The 19,909-nt window shown below is 30.4% G+C and overlaps 4 protein-coding genes across 5 annotated transcripts; 2 read left to right on the top strand and 2 right to left on the bottom strand.

The window, feature by feature from the left end:
- The first annotated feature begins 42 nt into the window (after positions 1–42).
- LOC105143361 (lysophospholipase D GDPD1) lies at positions 43–7,387 on the top strand. Of its 2 annotated transcripts, none has more exons than XM_011051653.2 (7): positions 43–432; positions 529–571; positions 1,755–1,936; positions 2,005–2,225; positions 3,955–4,088; positions 4,181–4,295; positions 4,360–7,387. In XM_011051653.2, the coding sequence occupies exons 1-7, from the start codon at positions 309–311 to the stop codon at positions 4,483–4,485; spliced, it is 945 nt and encodes a 314-aa protein (XP_011049955.1). In that variant the 5' UTR covers positions 43–308; the 3' UTR covers positions 4,486–7,387. The 2 variants fall into 2 exon arrangements, with proteins under 2 accessions (XP_011049955.1, XP_011049954.1); XM_011051652.2 differs by having other exon boundaries at positions 59–432; positions 4,178–4,295.
- A 4,212-nt stretch (positions 7,388–11,599) lies between these two features.
- mago (mago, exon junction complex subunit) lies at positions 11,600–12,275 on the bottom strand. The gene has a single exon (XM_011051650.2). The coding sequence runs from the start codon at positions 12,120–12,122 to the stop codon at positions 11,682–11,684; it is 441 nt and encodes a 146-aa protein (XP_011049952.1). The 5' UTR covers positions 12,123–12,275; the 3' UTR covers positions 11,600–11,681.
- A 936-nt stretch (positions 12,276–13,211) lies between these two features.
- LOC105143359 (uncharacterized) lies at positions 13,212–17,821 on the top strand. Its single transcript, XM_011051649.2, has 7 exons — positions 13,212–13,348; positions 13,876–15,465; positions 15,567–15,945; positions 16,029–16,192; positions 16,281–16,422; positions 16,544–16,686; positions 16,844–17,821. The coding sequence occupies exons 2-7, from the start codon at positions 14,341–14,343 to the stop codon at positions 17,060–17,062; spliced, it is 2,172 nt and encodes a 723-aa protein (XP_011049951.1). The 5' UTR covers positions 13,212–13,348; positions 13,876–14,340; the 3' UTR covers positions 17,063–17,821.
- spt4 (Transcription elongation factor subunit spt4) lies at positions 17,239–19,267 on the bottom strand. The gene is made up of 5 exons (XM_011051647.2): positions 19,081–19,267; positions 18,764–18,851; positions 18,407–18,513; positions 18,060–18,115; positions 17,239–17,561 (listed from the first exon to the last, which is right to left on the bottom strand). The coding sequence occupies exons 2-5, from the start codon at positions 18,830–18,832 to the stop codon at positions 17,443–17,445; spliced, it is 351 nt and encodes a 116-aa protein (XP_011049949.1). The 5' UTR covers positions 18,833–18,851; positions 19,081–19,267; the 3' UTR covers positions 17,239–17,442.
- Between the last annotated feature and the right edge of the window lie 642 nt (positions 19,268–19,909).

Here is a 19,909-nt window from a genome sequence, read left to right as displayed (position 1 = left end):
CTACCAGCAACGCCTACGACTACCAGCTGATTGGCCGACGTGCGCGGGAAAATGAAACTAGGAATGCACCCGGGAGCTGGACGCGCGCACTTCGCTTCACTGGCCGCTCTCGAGTGCATGTGATTCAAGGCCGACGGCCACACACCTGCACCGTCGTCATCTGCTCCACCGCCTCCACCGTTTATTTGTATCAATTGCATCTGTCGTAATCTGTATTCCTGTCATTTTGTCACGAGACGCCGAGAGCATCGTTATGTTCAACGGCGGATAAGTGTATCGAATAGCACCGGGTACCAAGGGAAGCAAAGATGTTGTTGTACACGTTAATCGGCGGCTACATGCTGACCTCGATGATACTATTCAAGTACCCCACCCTGCTGCATAAAAAGAAGAAGGTGAAGTTTTTGTGTCAGCACATTAGCCATCGGGGCGGTAAGTCGTCCTTGCGTTCCTCCCTTTGTTTATCATTCGCAAATTCACGGACGCGATGAATCTTATTAATTTATTTTTACGTATGAATCGTTTTAGGTGCCGGCGAGAGCTATGAAAACACGATGTGCGCGTTCAAACGGTTAGTGCAAATATTGTTTACTCAAGATCCCCCTTCATCCAAGACTGCGAAAATATATTGTCAACCTGTGCTAATTGTTGTGATATTTAATCCATATATATTACATGGCAGCATGAAGTAAAAATGTTTACATGTGATTTCACTTTAAATACTTAACTAAAAATAATATAGTAGGAAAAATTTAATGTTTTTTGTTTTATATCAATTTTCATGTCCTCACTTTTACACTGATATTTCTTATAACACTTTATATACTATAATACTTATTATAGTACATATACACTTGATATTTTAAATTCTTATAACACTTTTTATTTTTAATATGTAAAAATTTATATGGTATATATGTATATACTTGTAGCATAAAATGATAAAAGAAAATTTATTTCAATATGAGTTATTAATTTCTACATAATGTAATTAATTTAATTAATTTCTACATAATGTAATTAATTAATTAATTAATTTATATACAAGTAAGAAAAGGAAATCAAAATAATATTTTTGTCAATTTATATAACTCGAAAAAAATAAGATACAAATGTGTCTAATAATATACAAGGTATCCCATTTTAATCGATCAAATATCTCTTGAACAATGCATTTTAGGAAAAAATGTTTCAGATAAAAGTTTTGAGCCTTCAAGGGAGACATAAGATGGTACCATTGATTTGACCTTGGGAGGACGTCAAAGTGAGGGCAAGATCACTTTGAATTTTTTAAATGGAACTCCCCATTTTTCGTTACATATTTTTATAGTTTACCTTGAAAGCTTTCCAAAACACTATTATTAAGTTACAAATAAGTTATAAGAATATGTAATAAAAAATTGGGGGTTTTATTTAAAAAATTCACTATAGTAAGCTACAAAAATATATAATAAAAAATTGGGAATTCTATTTAAAAAAAATTAAAGTGACGAAGTTTCAAAACTTTTATCTAAAACATTTTTTCTTAAAATGCACTGTTCAAGAGATATTTGAGGTGATCGATTAAAATGACACCCTGTATATATATATTTTTTATTGGATTAAAATATTCTCTTGACTATCTTAGTATTTATTTGATCATGTCTGCTGATTAATACTTGTGATTATAAATAAAGTTAATTAAAATTATGCCAATATCATATTTTATCAGTTGTATACTTAAGTGAAATCAATATCTTTGCTTGCAATTGCAGAGCAGTGGCTATTGGAACACAAATGTTGGAATTAGATTGTCATCTTACAAGAGATGGCGAAGTAGTAGTCTCTCATGATCAGAATCTTTTACGCAGTACTGGTATAGATAAGAATATCGCTGAATTGGATTACAAGGATTTACCGCTCTTAAAGCAATGTTTACCAATTGATTTTGATCCAGGTATTGTTATTTATTATTTTAAGAAACAACTTAACGGACAGAATTATTTAAGAACTATAGTTGAACAGATGTGGAATATGTCGGTACGGCAAAGGAAGAGGATCGACGATTTGCATTGTTACGAGAAGTATTTGAAGCATTCCCCAATATCCCCATTAACATTGATATTAAGATTAATAATGATCGGCTTATATCGAAAGTTTCCGATCTTATAAAAGAATTCAATAGAGAAGAATATACAGTTTGGGGAAACTTCAGTGATGAAGTTACACAGAAATGTTATAAAATGGTATGTTAATACCTATTAAACTTCTGTAAAGATCAAATTAATTTGAAAGGATTGAAATAATACTTCGTGAAAAATGGCAGTAATAATAGTAATTTTGAAACTGAATTGCTAAAATTTTTGTGCTATTATAAATGCTGATATTTACTATTTAAATGACACATATACAAGGATACTAAGTACTCTAAAAGATTTTAAAGGATGATTCCTCACACAAATTCAAAAAAAAATTTTGACCAAAATATTTTCCAAAATTTTGGGGAAAAACGAAACTTTTCTTCAATTTTGACATCCTGAATCTTTAAAATTAAGCTGTTCGGACATAAGATTATATGAAATTTTATGAAGTTTTCGTCTTGAATACTGAGTACTTAATATCTATTTCATATAAAGAATGCCGTACAATTCTTATGAAAAATGACATTCGGCGAAATTGGAGGGTTGTAACTTCGTTATTTTATAATTTGTGTGATGCTGATTGATGAAAAGTTAATATTACAATCTTATTACAATATATTATTACAATCTTCAATAAATTGTTTTATTTTTAAAGATAAATAAAATTTCTAAATCGTACGTATTTAGTTAATTCTTGCATAGATCATGTACTATAATGTACCAAATGTATTATAAATGTGAGAGTAACATTTTTTTCATCGGAACACGTTTTGAATAATTTAACCTCGATTCCATCCTTTCACTTCCAATAAAGTAGAAGAAGAGATATTGACAAAATTTCCGACTTAAATAACAAACATGTCGTATTTATAAAATCGATTTTTTGCATATTTGCAAATAAGATAAATAAAATATATTTTAAAAACGTATATCTTATTTGAAAAACTAATTTATAAATAAGAATATGTTCATTATTTTAATCAGAAATTTTTTCAATATTTTTCTTCTCGCTTTACTAGAGATGAAAGGATGGAATTGAAAGCTCGAATTATTAAAACATACTTTTATTTAAAGAAAAGTTATTTTTTTCTATTCTAAGTTTTTAGGATGTTTTACTACTAGAAATAATAACCAAATACATAGAATTTGTGAATTTTGTCTGAAGAAATCGAACAATTTATTTGAGATCATAATGTTATTTTTTTTTTTATGGAAGAAACTTTCAAAAAGCACTCCTGATTATATCACGCTCACTCTCCCTTAACAGAGCAGATGGTCTCCTCGTTTCCTGAGGGAGCAGTTGTTCCAATCCCGCGAAATTAACGCAGCTTTCTGGGGCTGTGTTAAATTTTTATTCACTAAAACTCCCGTCACAGTTCTCCAGCACAAAGGGCGAAGGGCATCGGAAACTTACAAGTATTATGCAATGTCTCCCTAATTGTATGTCGAATATACTGTCCTCATTTAGAGGAAGAAGTGGATGGAGGAAATCCAGAGAGACCTTTTAATCTTATCCTCTCCGAATATGATATATCTTATCGTCCCAGAAATGTGATAGAGTGCGAGCATCACACCTCATCATCCCTATACGCAAGAACTAAACAGACAGACGATGACGTGCCTGTCTATCTACATCCGGTGGCTCTTATACTTTGCCCGGATAGCTCGGTGGTAACTATGATTATTCGTGGGGGATATTAACTTTTGATCAATATTACATAAACTGTAAAATAGAGCCAATTTCGCTGTAAGCCATTTTCCAGAAAAATATATGACTTCCTTTATGCATTGTTAATTTTTTTACTATTTTTAATAATTTTGATTTTTGTTGTAGAATCCAAATGTAAATTTACTGTTTTCAATGCAACGTGTAGCAATGTTGATACTTCTTATGTATACTGGCTTGTTACCATTTGTACCACTAAAAGAAACACATCTTGAAATTTTCTTGCCTTCAATTTATTTGCGGTAATATAATTGAAAACTTTTATGTCTTTGCAATTACAATAGAATTACAGAAAAAAACATTTCTTGTAAAAAAATTCTTTTGATTCTAGAAGAAAAGGAGGTCCGAGTCCAACATTTTTACCATTGGAAAAGTTGGTAGTACGTACGATTAATGTACTATTAGTGAGGCCGTGTTTATTTAATCATTTAAGAGCACGAGGTATACATGTAAGTATATACAATTACAATTGATCATCTGATTGATTTTTAATTGACTTATATTTTCTTATAGGTCTATTTTTGGGTCTTGAATAAAGATGAAGAATTCGAAAGAGCATTTAATTTGGGAGCAACTGGTGTAATGACAGATTATCCAACAAGATTAAAATTATTTTTAAAGAAACGTACAATAGAATGAACCGGATAGATTTTTAAATAGTCACAGATAACAAACTATTGAAAAATTTATGGAGTTATTTATGTCTGGGAAGAGATATCTGCCATGATAAACCAGAAGATATATAAGAATAAACAAAGTAGTATATTTTTTATAAGCAAAGCAAAACTATTTGCTTATGTTCTGTGTATAAATGCCAATTTTGCCATAATTATGACAGTTCGTACAAATTAATTCATTAGCGAAATTGCGTATACAATATGCATTGTATACGCTATACACAATAGTTTATTGTATTATTATTACATTAATGCGGGTATTTATTCATGGAATAAGATTGCTCTGGCCTCATAAATTTTCCAATTATCCATTTTCATTTTTTGCTTCATCGAAAAATATAGGCTGTACTGAAATTCGGAAATCAAAATACTATATCAAGAAAATTTTCGCAAAATTCGATAAGTAAAAAAATATTTATCATTTTTCGTTCCAATAGGTCTTGAGATACAAAGGTTTAAAACTGACCTTACTTACAAAGACATAAAAGTTTCAATTATATTACCGCAAATAAATTGAAGGCAAGAAAATGTATTTCCTTTAATGGTACAAATGGTAACAAACCAATATACATGAGAAGAATCAACATTGCTACATGTTGCATTGAAAACAGTAAATTTACATTTGGATTCTACAATAAAAGTCAAAATTATTAAAAATAGTAAAAAAATTACAGATTATAGTTAAATGACTGCTTATTTGTATTGACCAGTTTTAAATTTATATCTCAAAAACTACTATTCGGAATGAAAACTGATGTTTTTTAATTTATTTTATTTTATTTTATTTTATTTTATTTTATTTTTTTCAAAAATTGTCTTGCTGTAATATTTTGATTCACGAATTTTGAAACACTATTTATATTCAACGAGACTTTTTTCTTTTAATTTAATTGTAATTAAATTAAACACTAATAATCTAATTATCAGTATTAATGATTATTCGACTGGCAATTAGACTGGTAAATAAACCTGTGCAATTAACGATTTATTCTAATACAATATGCATTGTATTCTAATACAATATGCGATTTTTATATAATATATGTAATTATAATGCGTACTTCTAATTTGCTGTTAGAATCTATTCGCGGTCTCAGATTTTATATATTATTTTTGTTTACGGGATAGGCATATTTTATCTTTATATAATATTCCAAAAAAAAAAAACAAATATTCCTTATAAAACAGTATTCGTTTCTATTGCGATTTTTTATTTAATATTCTTTTACACATAGATTTATTGTAAGGAAATTCGTACATTGTAAAAAAGCTTGTGCGCATATCCCAGTTTTTAGTACAAAACATTTGATTACTATATCTCTCTGGGGCCAGCGTTAACTTAGTCCAGTATGCTTTGAATATAATCTGATCTATATATGATGCATTTGTTAAATAAGTTTTAATCTTCGTAGATTTGTGAAGACATTTTATGTGAAAAGAGAAAACTCGATCTATGCAGATCGTGATATGTCCTTAGTATATATTGGTGTGATATAAGGAATTTCCTTTTCGTGAAAAATGAATGTGATAAAAGTCTGTGTCAGTCTCATAATATTGAGGAAGTGTGAAATCGATAAAACTCTATCAGGATTAATCCTATTGAATAAAGAAATAAATTTGTGTGCAAATATTGTATTTGGCGTATGATATTTATACGATATTAGAAGATAGTTAAGGCATGATAATCAGTATTAATATCTTATAACAACTTAATATATGTGGGACATACTTCACAGGAGTTATCATTCTTCAACGTTACACCATCCCTGAAGCATATCCTACATATTAAATTACATCATGTATTTACATACAGAGCATTTTGCAATTAATATAACTCAATTGTCTATGAATATCTATATGTTAAATATATGTACTTTTCTAATCTTTTGAACGTAGAAATATACTAAACAACTAAACAAATATTATGTTAAAAGACATTTAACTGCAGCTCACACATTTATAAAAAGTGTAACGATATAAAATCTTTTCTAACTTATTATATGTATATTATATATAATTTATATTTAGGCTGTTTTATATATAAAAAATCTATGTGTATATGTGCCATTGTATATGTATACAATATACATATTCAGATAAAAGTATAACAATATATAAGATTACCAAAAAGATATGGAAAATATCAATATTTATGGTTATAAAAAGTAAGAAAGATTATACATTATAAGCTGTCTTATGGGACGATCATAAAATTCATGTGATATACATTGTCTTTATTTGATGTTTACATGTATAATCTCAATTTATGAAAGCTGTTTTTAATGATACATTAAGTATAATCTTAATTTACCAAAGAATTTTTTATAATTATAACTTTAATATTTTGATGTATTATGATAGCATAAATATCCTTTTATTTATAGTATTAAGAAATATAAATTATTTATTATACAAGTTTTCTTATCCCATTTAAATGTTAATGATAAAAAAAAAGAACTTGTATGTGAACTAAATCTATATTTTCAAAATTATTAAATTTGCAAAATTTATACACACACACACACACACATATATATATATATATATATGTGTGTGTATATGTTTTAGAAAGAAAAATTTTGTTCTGTATGTTTGAGTAGATTGTCTACTTGACTGTAAGTGTACTTCAGAAGGGAAAGATTAAATAAATAATATATCAAGTTTTATTAAGATTATTTGCTTTTATATTAAATAATAGTCTTATAATGTATAATTAATATTGAACATGTTTTACAATGAACATTAAATATAGAAAAATAAATGCAACTATGTACAAAACTATGTACCTTTGTATTTGAAATTAACTTTTGTGTATTTGTAAAACTTGAAATTTATAATATAAGTTTTCATTCTATGATAAATAATTGTTCCTTTACCCATATAAAAATAAATTATAAGTTTCATACGATAGGAAATTTAATTGTATCTATGCATTTCTAACTTTTATTTATTTAATTTGTTGAGATTCCAAGATTTGTTTCCTTTATGACGAAGGAAAAACAGTTACAAATAAATTAAATTTACATCAGATCTAGAAGATGTATGAGAATAATACTTTCAATATTATTCTCACATATTACATCACATATTTGAGAATAATATCTTTAATATTTGTATTTTATATTACAGTATTTTACTTGTAACTAATTAACTTTAATAAACGTATTACATCAGAAAATATAAAGAATATTTGAACCTATCTTATATATAAAATATTATTTGATACATAAAATGCGTTATATCGATTATTTATTAGGTGTTGGAATTAATTCGTAGCGTTTTTTAATGAAAGAATGTTATTTATTTCACATGAGCATTAAAAAATACATTAATGAAAGTACTTCCCATCACTTGTAAAACGCTACGAATTAATTCCAACACCTAATATAAATGGAAGTATATAATTATATAAATAAATAAATAATATACATATAATGTATATATATCTAATTTTTATATATAAACAAAATATTTATATATATGTTACGCACGAGCACGTAACGTTCGTGGCGTTCCGAACGAATCGCGCATTCGTCGCACTCGTGCACGAAAATACACTCTTAGAATGTTTAGAATACAGAAATATTAATTAGTGAACTGGTAATATGATAACACAAAATAATGTTACGAAAAGAATTTACATTCAATTCGAAGTCTAGATATTAAAAACAAAACAAAATGACCGCGCTTCTTTTCTCGATGTTCTTTAGGCGTTCGCGAACTTGACGAAGTTCCGAGGCACGAGGACAATGTTTCGAGTGACGCGAACGCGGTACGAGTGCAACAATACTATAATATACATACTGTATGTATATAATACATATATTTATACAATATATATATATATATATATTTATTTATTATATGTTATTTCATACATATAATTATTTCTGTCAATATTTATATTATATAAAACGTGTCTCATTGTTCTAAAATCGTAGAGAGACGTAGTTGCTTAGAAATATTTGCTTAATATTATGCAAGAAATGTTCAGTGCATATTACTGTTTATTAATTTCAATACACCCTCAGATTCATTAATTTATCTGTAAAAGTGAAAGTAATACACATATTTTGCACAGAGTCCATCTGCTGTTCACTTTCAACACTCGCATGCATCATATTTATATATTATTGATATAAAAATCCTTGAAAATTATAGTTTTTAATTATTTTCAAAAACACAATATATGCTTTACCTTGTGTTACTATGAAAACTTGCGAAAATATGTAAAATAGCCTTGTAAATCACTCCCAGAAAGGAGTTATTAATCGAAAAGCGATTTGCTATAGAAAATGCTTACATTTATAACAGCAGGTAGACTTATTTCTATATAAAACACACATTTATTCTTTATAGAGACATTAATAAATTTAGGAATGTATTATGAACAGTATATTGCATGTAAAATTAAACGCTTCTTATCATTGAATGTCATTGATAGATAAGAATTGTATGCATATAATATCATAACTTGCTTGCGGGACATTACCATGTCTCCTGATATTTATCAGTTAATTAGGCAAGCATTTTTGTTAGATTTAGACAAGAGTTTTTGTGACACATCAATAAAATCTCTGTTTGTTTTTTTTTTTTGATCGACTCGATTTTTTACTTAGAATTATACTTCATAGCTGTCATGGATTTCTTACGTACACTTATTTCCATTTAAAATATCAAATTCAGATCTTGTGTTTAGAAATTACAGAGATATCGGTATTTATGTGGGTTCTTCCGATGCGTTTGTTTGGAGCTGCTCCTTGTGCTTACATTTGTGATATACAAAACTATCTGACGATTCTCTACTATCTGTTGTCATAATCGTTCGATACGTAAAAACCTTGCCTTTGCAGTAGCAGCAGTGTCTATCAGAGGGATGCGAATCGTTGAAGTGCTTCCTTATGGCAGCCCAGTTTCCCGAGATGTCTCGGTTGCAATCGTCACAATGAACGCGCGTTTGTTGAAATCTCTTATGGACCGAGTCCGTGACGACGCGATCTTCGACTTCCTCCAAATCTTGCACATCGACTGACATCTTGCATCTACAATTCAAATCACTCAGTTGATAGAATGTCCAGTATTAGAGAATTCTATCTGCAATATTTAAAATTTACTACACTCAATGAAAAATTTAGAGCCATTAACTTTGTCAAAAGAGTATTTCCAAAACAACAAAAAGCATTTTAAATTTAATCCTTAGTTAGTACATAATGAGTTTTTAGGCTTTTTACTGTACACAATTAATGGCATTAATTATCACTTTTACAAGTACAAAAATTGTTAAATGATTCTTACATCTAGTTTAACATGTACAAAAATGTATAAAGTTATGTATTAAAAAAACAGGAAAGAATAGAATCCATTATTCATCCAAATGCTCCCAATATTTCAAAGAAAAGAAATGCACGAATGACTCAATTATGTGTACTAAGAATTAAATTATTGACACAGATTTTTTATTTTAAGCTCTTTCAGTACGATTAAATAATATTATTACCAGTTTTTCTCAATGAATATGCAACTCCAAGCGTTTCAAACTCCTTTTTTCCTCTGTCCACTTTCACTCGAAGCGCGATGAATTATTATGTTCAGGTTAGGAACCGTATATAGGATTGTATTCAAATAACAGCAAACAATATATTTTTATGTGATGTTTTTCACTCCAATATCTGAAACCATCGATATCTGTTCTAATCACATTGCGTAATTATTTCATATGTATATATATGTATAATATATATAAATACTTGTTGATCCTATAATTGCTTTCTTACCAGATCCTACGACGTCAACGTGTGTCAGAGCATGGTGTAAGAAAAAATATTTAACAATAAAAGAGTAGTACATTAATACACCATATGTCGAAGTTGAAGCGTCAACAGACGTCAGGCGCTTTTCTTCATTGTCAGATCAGGTTAGATCTTAAGCTGACTTGGGGCTTGGGGCTCTTGAAAGTTGGAATGCTTTTAATACAAGTCAATACAAACATCATTTTCTCTTTCTTGATATTCTGAAAGCAACAAAAATAGAACAACATTTGTATCAAACGGAAAATACCCAGTGAGGTAATCAGTCAATGAATCTGATTCAATCATTGGATAAAATAACAAAAAGTTTAAGTATTAAACTTTTAATTAATGATATGTTCGACTCTAAATAAATTTGTTTTATTAAATTTTTATAAATTTATTTAGACTTGTAGATATTATTAAGAGCTTAATATTTGAAAAATTTTATTATTTTGTCTAATTGATTGAATCATATCCTAACATCATATACTAACTGTGCACCAGTGTCCACTAAACTGGTATATTATCTTACTATTTCCTTATCAAATTTAGATTACAAGCTGATATTATTTGTCGTTATTTTGACATTAAAATGACATTAAAAACATCATTTTGACAAAATGATAAATAACATCAGTTCTATTTAGATAAATTATATAATGTTGAAAATTACTTATTTGAGTATTAAATGCACAACAGTGTCTCTAATAATTAAAATAAATAATTCAACTTCCAATAATAAAGATGTATTTTTTAACAAAATGCAAAAATACAAATTTTTCTATATCTGAAAATAAAAAAAAATAAAAAAAAGTTTGAAGACAATTTAGACCTGAATCAAGTATTTTAATATAAGTAGACACACACTTTTAAAAAATAATTAAGAAAATTTTCACTTATATATATATAAAATTGCATTATAAAATATTGATCTCATTAAACTATGTTTTATATATAACATTCATTTTTACATGAAAAGTATACATTTTTAGTTCGTCATTTTTTGAGAGATTATATATCTTTAAATGATTATATATTTTGAAAATTACAAAAGTGAATGCAGTCACTAGAATATTTATAATTTCATTAGTCAACACCTAGTGAATTAATTCATATCTTTGTAATTTTCATTTCATTTCAAGATGTACAATTGATCCCTATACATCTGATGCATTCTTAAATTTCTTTAAAGATAAATTATATAATTCACAAAAAGATGAATACAATTTAATTTCTCTTTTAAGAACATCCAATTGATTTTTGTGAACAAGGTAAAGTACAGACAAGTACAAATAACTACGTGTATTTTATTAAAATAGAGAAGTAAGGGGATTATACAGAAGTCTTTGGATGAGGACATCAGTGTCATTTATATGGGCTTAATTTTGAAGTGTAGTCCTATCAGGGAGAACACCAAGCATTTGAGATCCTGTACGAGGTAGTAGAAACACTTTAAACCCTCCGGGTCTCGCGACTGGTTCACGTCCAAAAGGGATCCAGTCTTGGAAGTGGTGAATGATATATGCTCGTCGCCGATGACGATCTCCAGTTCCTGGCGTCCGACGCGGTCAGGCTGCGGCCAAAGCGAGTCGTCTTCCTGCATGATCTCCGAGTCCTGGATAATGCGCTTGAGCTCTTCCATCACGCATTGGTGCACATATGCTTCCTTCCGAATCATCGTGTCGTTCTTGTAGTTGGAGTTGTTGGCGTAGCGCAGCTTGCCGTCCGGCCGAAACTCGAATTCCAGGAATTCATGTCCAAATTTGCCTTTATGACCGACATAATAGCGTATATAAAAGTCCGTCGACATTTTCACTGTTGATTATCGTTCAGCAATTGCGATTAGTAGTGGTGAAACGTCAAATGCGCCAAATATTCAAGTTTTTAACACGAGACTGTCTTCTAATGGTTTCTAGTAATTGACCGCCATTAGCAAACTTTAAGCCATCTTTTCATGTGGCGAACTTGGTAAGCTACTCGATATTATTAGGGTTAATTTCGATGTATCGATTTACACGTGATTGGTTATCGTAAAAATGACATAATGACGTATTTATATAAAATATTGTATGAAATATTTATAAAAATTATATATAAAATTATGTAAGTCTGAGAGTTAGGAATTTAAGGATGCATGTATATTTGTATTTTTTAACAGAATAAAAAAATTATAAAAAAATTACAATTTTTTAAATATTGTATTTATGTGTATGAAAGTGATAAAGTTTTACAATGATTTAGAAACTGGCGACGCCAGGATACTTTTTTCGGAAGCTAAGCCTGGCGGTGCGACGTCTCACACACACACACACACACACACACCAAATTTTTTCTATAATTATTTAAAATTTTTTGTTTGTAAATTGGCGGTAAGAAGAAAGAGAAGTATTTACTGAAATTTGAATTGCGACATAATAACATGGTGCAGTTAACCAAAGAATCCAATCAAGGTGTCTCAGAAATAATGTACGTGCCACTTTGAGGGCATAGAAGGGGTTGAGGAGAATAAAAAAGTCTTATAACATTTTGAGATATTCGCTGTAATTTTCAAATAAAAAAATAAAACGTCGAAACCAATGTGCGGTGACGCCATGCGGCGCAAATCCTATATGAAAAGATTACATTTCTCTTTTTTTTTTATTTGTTCGTTCCACATGTTGCAGATTGTTAAAAATCTGAAAAAAAGCCTTTGTTCAAAGCACCGCCAGGGTACTTTTATTTTTAGGACTACAATACTGTTCTGATCAAACTTCAATCTTTTAATCTTTAATCTAATTCTTCAATGCGTAGTCTGATTCCAGCCTTTGGCCACGAGAATATACCTTTAGAATGAAAACATCGGTACATTCATTGGATATCGCGTGTCATGCGCGACGAACATCGCGCTAATGTGCCGGAGCCATTAGTCTTTGATGCCACGTGACTTAACCTACAATGATGACACCAATACCGAACTCTGTTCATCCAGCGAGAACGGGCGGAAAATAAAAGCTGTAGCACAGACTTCATTTATTTACTTTTTAGAATATAAAAAAGGTTCTATATTTTCTTTATATATACTTAGAAAATTCATAAAATAAAAAATATTTTTAAAATATCAAAACTATAATTAAGCATTTTAGAAATATTTAAAAGTATATATAATCTTGTGCTATATTTTTAAAAGAAAAAACTTTGAGGGGGGGAGGAGAACGCTCTCTTGGTCATCCTCCCCCCTACCGTAAATCCGCCACTGTCCTAATCTAATTCGTTTTGAATGTATTAAACAATAAAAAATTATTAATTTTATGTTAATTCCATTATAACAAAATAGCTAGTACTGTGACAAGTCAATCGTCAATAAATTTCGGAGTTTAGTCATAGTCAGCAAAAAATATTAAAAATCGTAAATGAAATAGCCTTAATAAATTTATTTATTTTACTTGTGTTTCGTAACATTTTCTAAAATAAAATGTAATGTATTCGATTGTTCGAAAGATAAAAAGTGAAACTGTAAAATAAATAGAGTTATCAGATTTATTTATTGTAGCTAAATTTTTTCTTCTTCCTCTTCAATTTTTGAGGTGAGATGGATGTATATTTAAGCGCTGGGAGAGAAAGAAAGATCAAGCAATCTGAAGTGCAGAAAGTGTATGTAAAACGAGCGGATCCAAGAAAATTAAAGTACACTGTACTGGAGTGGCAAGTGTCAAGGGACTAAAGGGGTGAAGGGATTGTCTGAGATCGACGTCACACTCTCGTCAGTTGACGTAAGGGCGAGTTATAAACGCGTTCCGTTGCGTGTTTGTCGCACAGTAAGCACCAACCATGTGGAAAAAGGGTAACGTTCGCACCACGATTCTCGGGCATTCATGCGACCGATGTTGAAAAGACGCTCGACCTCCTCTTCTTCGTAATGTCAATATCGATGTATGTATCAAGCTAGCAGTCTGAACGATGGGCTCATGTTGCTCGACGAGTTCACGTAATCCACAGGCAACGTTCGTAGCAGGGTGAGATTTGCCGTCCGAACCTCATCGCGCGAGAACATGAACAAGAGTCACGCGAATAAGAAGCTGAATCAGCTGCCGAGTTGGCTGTGGACCAACTCGACCACCTTACCGCCGGTTTACAAGATGGTCTGGGAGGCAGTGCGGGAGGATCGGGTCAGGTCGAACGGCATGCAGACCGAGCTGCTCGTCGACACCAATAAGGTGTTTCCTTTGTTGCTTACTAGCCAGCTGCCTACGGAGGTACTCGGTCACATATGGAGCCTGGCCAACCAAAAGTATGCTGGGCAGTTGACTGAGCAAGAACTGTACATTGTCCTGGCTCTCGTGGCGGCTGCTCAGACATCCTACACCTTCAACAGTCTTGATATACTGCATTTACTCCCTTTTCCGCCAACACCCTACTTAAACATAGAATGCCTGATGAATTTGCAGCCTGCCGCACAGGCGAATGCATCAAAACTTCAGCACTATGAGGAACCCAGTAATATGAATATAGAAGGAAAATACATTCCTGAGACAAAGGGAAAAACTAAAGCTAGAACCCAAGTAAACACAGTGCCTGATGCAAATATACCTTTCTCTGGCAGTACTGGAAAATTATCTTATTTTGATAGCAAGATTCAGATGCCTGGTATAACTGGGAGTAATGTCAATAATTTGTTCAAAGATGTAAAACAAAATCTGCGTGTTCAAGTTGATGTTCCGTCTGTATCATCCTTCGACGAGTCCTGTGATGAATTTACAGAGTTTCAAAGCGCCCCGATCCCCAGTGTTTCCACTATGCCAATCTGGGACAGCAAGCAAGGTTCCGCAATTGGTAGCAGACTCGCTAATCATAATCTAGGAGTGAAAAAACCAGTTGACAAAGTCAAGAAAATTACTGTTGGAACAAAAGCCATACATATTAATCCACAAATTCGTACACCTGCACCTGCAAGTTTGCCATATCAAAGTAAAGATCAGCCTATAGTAGAATCTACTGATCTGTTTCCTAAATGTGGAATAAAGAATCAGTCCAAAACAGTAATACTTAAGGACACTGTGATTAGAAATAACGACATGCCTAAAGATTATAGCGACAGTTTTAATAGTCTGACAGGTATGGTAGAACCTGTCAGCAGCGATAAAGAGGTATTACCTAAAGTGGAATTAGCACCTAAGGTAAATAACAAGCTTGTCAATTATGTAGCAAGTATACCTTTATGTCTGTACAAGTATAATGTCAATATGATTTTTGCTGATGTATATAAATTTATCTGTAGGCCATTACAGTAGAAATGTCTGATTCTGTTCAACAAGATTTAATGAGTTTACAACAAGTTGAAGATAAATACAGTGCATTGCGTGAACTAGTTCAAGAAACGTCCGTTGTAAATGATATGAGCTTAGATTTAACTTTTAATAATCAATCGGCTGACGAATTCGGGGAATTTATGTCGGCAGAACAACCACCTAATAATCCCACGATGTCAGATGCTTTGGATATTGAAAGCTTTAGTATGTTTGCAGATTTTGAGTTTAAAACGCACGCTAACACTGATAACAATAATTTAGCAGATCTGAATTTTGTATCTGAAGTATCTGAGTCGTTTAATAATCTAAAACTTGATGATGGAATTGAAACACAATTTGTAGAGACAGGTTAGTGCTCTCATTACTTGCAACAATTTTATTTTCGCTTATGTGTCATTTTGCTTGAATCTAGTAGTATATATTATTCTTAGGAAAGAATGTTCAGAAAGAAGATGCTATTTCGATAAATAGTATAGAATTGATTAGTGGTCCATCCGAAGCACTGCCACGTTCTGGATCTGTGCCTAGTTTAGATCTTAAATCATTTTTGCCTTCTAATGTAGAAGAAGAACAAGTTATAGAAACTCCACAGCAGGTAACCATGTGCAATTGAATTGTCAGGAAGTTGAGATATAGAGGGAATAATCATTTGATATTTACTACCACGTGTTTCTCTGTTGCAGACTGTGTATTGGGAATGGAAACAATATATGGAAAGTTGTGTTTTATTATTACAAGTTGCAGCCAATATATTTACCAATATCACGTCAGAATTAGTTCTGCAAGAAGTTTTAAATTCAGCCCAGGGATATAACTTTCTTTGCCGTAAGTGTTTCGTTTCAATAATATATTTTATATAATATTAAACATGTATGTGTATTATCTATATTATTTATTCATTACGAATAATAAAACCATAAAAATATAAAATGTATTTTGTTATTAGAATTAGCTGAAGTTGCAGCTGTTTGTAGACGTGTTAATTTTTCATACAAAGAGTTGGATATAAATATTATTGGGTTTGATGACCTTTTAATGGACATTGATCGGATCTGGGCTGAAATGGAACCTTTTTATGCAAACATACCAGTAAGTATTGCTTAAATGAACTATTACTATTTTTAGATATTAATGCTATTAATATTTTTACATGTACTAATGTAAAAATACATGTACAAGAAATACCCTTTTTTTTCTAATATCCATTTTCGAACTTTTATGATACATCTATATTAATATATTTTAGATTGTCACTGAACTACCAGCTTGGCCATTACATCAAGGAGAATGTATATCTTGTTCCTTGTGTTTAACAGTTATCACGAGTGGTCGAGTCGTATATAACGATAATAATTATCATGTAACATGCGCAAATTTATGGCTCAATTGTGTAAGCAGTCAGTTGCCAGTAATGCGATATTCTTTACTTTGCCAATCGACTATATGTCCAGGAAGCCATATTTAAATACTAATCTGCATATTGAAAGGTTTTCAAAAATTCAAAAACAAAAATATGCTATTCAGACTTTATTAAGATAAATAGAAGAACTTGGCATAAAAATGATCTTTAAAAATGGTTCTGACAATTTGCATTTAATCTAATGAATGATACATATGTATATAAACAAAGTAAAGTGCAGATTTAATGTTCATTAAAATTGTTTATTATAGAAACTTATACTTTACAAAAATTCTTAATATAACATAGTCATACGATATTAAATTAGCAAAAATATTAATATATTTAGCTTAACAAAATGAATAATCGTATTTCAATTGCTCTAATTATAATGCAGTATTAAGAAAAGTTCAATATTTACATCTTAAATAGAAATTTCTATATAATTAACGTTGACTCGTATCGCGCGGCCTATATATAATTCCTCTGCTCTTCATTTCTCTGATGACACCAGCTGGTAATCGTCCTGATACTGATATGGCATAGACGCCCTTACAAAAACGATCTGAAAAAAATAGAATCTCAACATTAACGTTGGCCATTCTCGATGTAATTATATATACATATATATAGACTGAGATACAATTTTTATTCTGAAAGTGTTTGCGCGAATAGCATTCTACTTAAACAAATCTTTATAATATATACGCACATAAGTATGTTCCTAGATAAATACATACTGGCATTTGTAAGAATAATATATCTGTATAAATGTATTATACGTTTAAAATGAAAATCTCAGAAATAAATATATTTATTAAAATATCTAAATACATATAAATAATTTTAGGATTTATAGTCTGAGCCTTCTATATACTATTTTATTTTTTAGGAATTTTATTCTTTTTCTATTGATTGACTATATACACATACATAAATTTAAAATAATAAAATATTATATTTTGAAAAATTCTTGAAATATAATCAGAAAATTACAATTATATATTAGTAATAATTTATAAAAGAATGTTAATTACTTGAGTTATATTATCGTAATACTTACTTATTCTTTGCCACTTGGACACCCAACTATCTTCTGGACTCATTAGCGCGATCACTCTAAAATATAGAAAATAAAATATAAGACAAAATAAATACATAGTGAGAAATCATTTTCTTATTTCTTCATAATAGAATTATTTAAAACGAGACATTGTTATTTTAAACTGTTAGCCATTAAAATTAGAGAAACAAGTAAAAAATTATATTTAAAATATCTAACGTCTTACAGTGTACAACAAATTCTCTTAATGACTTTTGCTCAAAAAAGCTAATATTAAATATTTACAAAGTTTCTAATGTATATAAAAAAAAGAAGTTATTCTTAGCCAACTGTATATCTATTATTACCCATCAAAGTTGGAACTTGTGCAGTCAAAAACATTATCTTTATTGTTCTTCATACGAAGAAAATCATCACAGTTGTCGCATCCATCAAATTCGAATTGATCGAAAGTCTGTGGAGTAAAAATATGATTGCATTCATTCTAATATACAGGGTGCTCCCATTTATGGATACAAATCGATACATTCTATCTTTGTATTCCATGAATAAAGACATTCCATTCCAAAGACAAAACAATACTTATGTTCATTTATGTCATTAAATGGAAGGCATTTATAAATAAGTTCTGTAGATGTTATGATAATAACCTTGAAGGGTCGATCATATAACGCAACATAAAATTTATGTACTTATATACGCACCTTAATCAAGGAGCATACCAAACATGCTCTTAATCCACGTAAATCTTTTGGCACGGTCTCCATTGACATCGTATAACAAACCGTATACCTCACAATAAATACACGTGAGAAAAACTTTAATTCGAATTACTTTGAAATTAAAGTAATGATAGTTACAAGCATAAAATCTCTTTACGATACGCAACGACACGAATAAAAATAAAAACTGAAGTCTGCTAAGATCTATCGTTGATAGCTGTTTGAACTAATTACGTTAGATAAATTAAAATAGAGATTAGGTTAGGTTAAAAGTACATTATGGATTAACGCCAACTCACTAGAATGCTCATTGCTGCGTTCAGCAGACTCAGTATTACAATCGTTTTATGATTCTCTGCGCTGATTGGATCATACTTTTAGATCTAGAAGAATGATTAGATCCCTATCTCAACAGAGAATCATAAAACGGTTGTAAAACTGTTGAGTCTGCAAGGGATCGATTCTGTATCTTGAGATGAAAATTATATTGGGTCATCTAAAAAGTATCCGCGGTACTTTGTCACTAGATATATGACCATCAACACACATCTAGTGACAAAAAACCGCGGATACTTTTTAGATGACCCAATAAAAGTGAGCGAATTTACTAGAATACTGATTATTTCATTGGTCAACACCAAGTAAATTTGCTCACTTTTCATCTTGTTTGAAGATACAGAATGGATCGCCTGAACGTAGCCGTTTGAAGTTCTGGCTATCATTAAGGCCGGAATTAGACCCATTGAAGAATGAGATTGAAGATTGAAAGATTGAAGTTTGACCAATCAGAATAAAAGCAGCCAAAATTTCTTTGTCCTCATTGGTGAAATTTCAATCTTTAATCTTTAATCTCAATCTTCAATGCATGATTTGATTCCAGCTTAACTATTACCAATACTTGCTCCTTGCGGCTCTCAGTAGAGCAAAAGTGGAGGCAGAAGGCCTATTCTTTTTAGCTGAATTTCTTGCACAGTTCATCTTTTCTCTTTTTCTCTCCAATGTGGAGAGAAAAGGACGAAAAATAAACTGTGCAAGAACTTTAAAAAGAACAGACCTAGTGCATCTCTTTACTCTAGATTTATAATCTTTGACGACAGATGCCTATAAGCCAAAATTAAAGTTTGAAAA

This window comes from Acromyrmex echinatior, chromosome 3, assembly GCF_024713525.1.
Source record: "Acromyrmex echinatior isolate Ae372 chromosome 3, ASM2471352v2, whole genome shotgun sequence".
Classification (NCBI taxonomy): Eukaryota; Metazoa; Arthropoda; class Insecta; order Hymenoptera; family Formicidae; genus Acromyrmex; species Acromyrmex echinatior.
The sequence above is the reverse complement of the archived record's forward strand: the minus strand, read 5'-3'. Positions and strand labels throughout refer to the sequence as shown.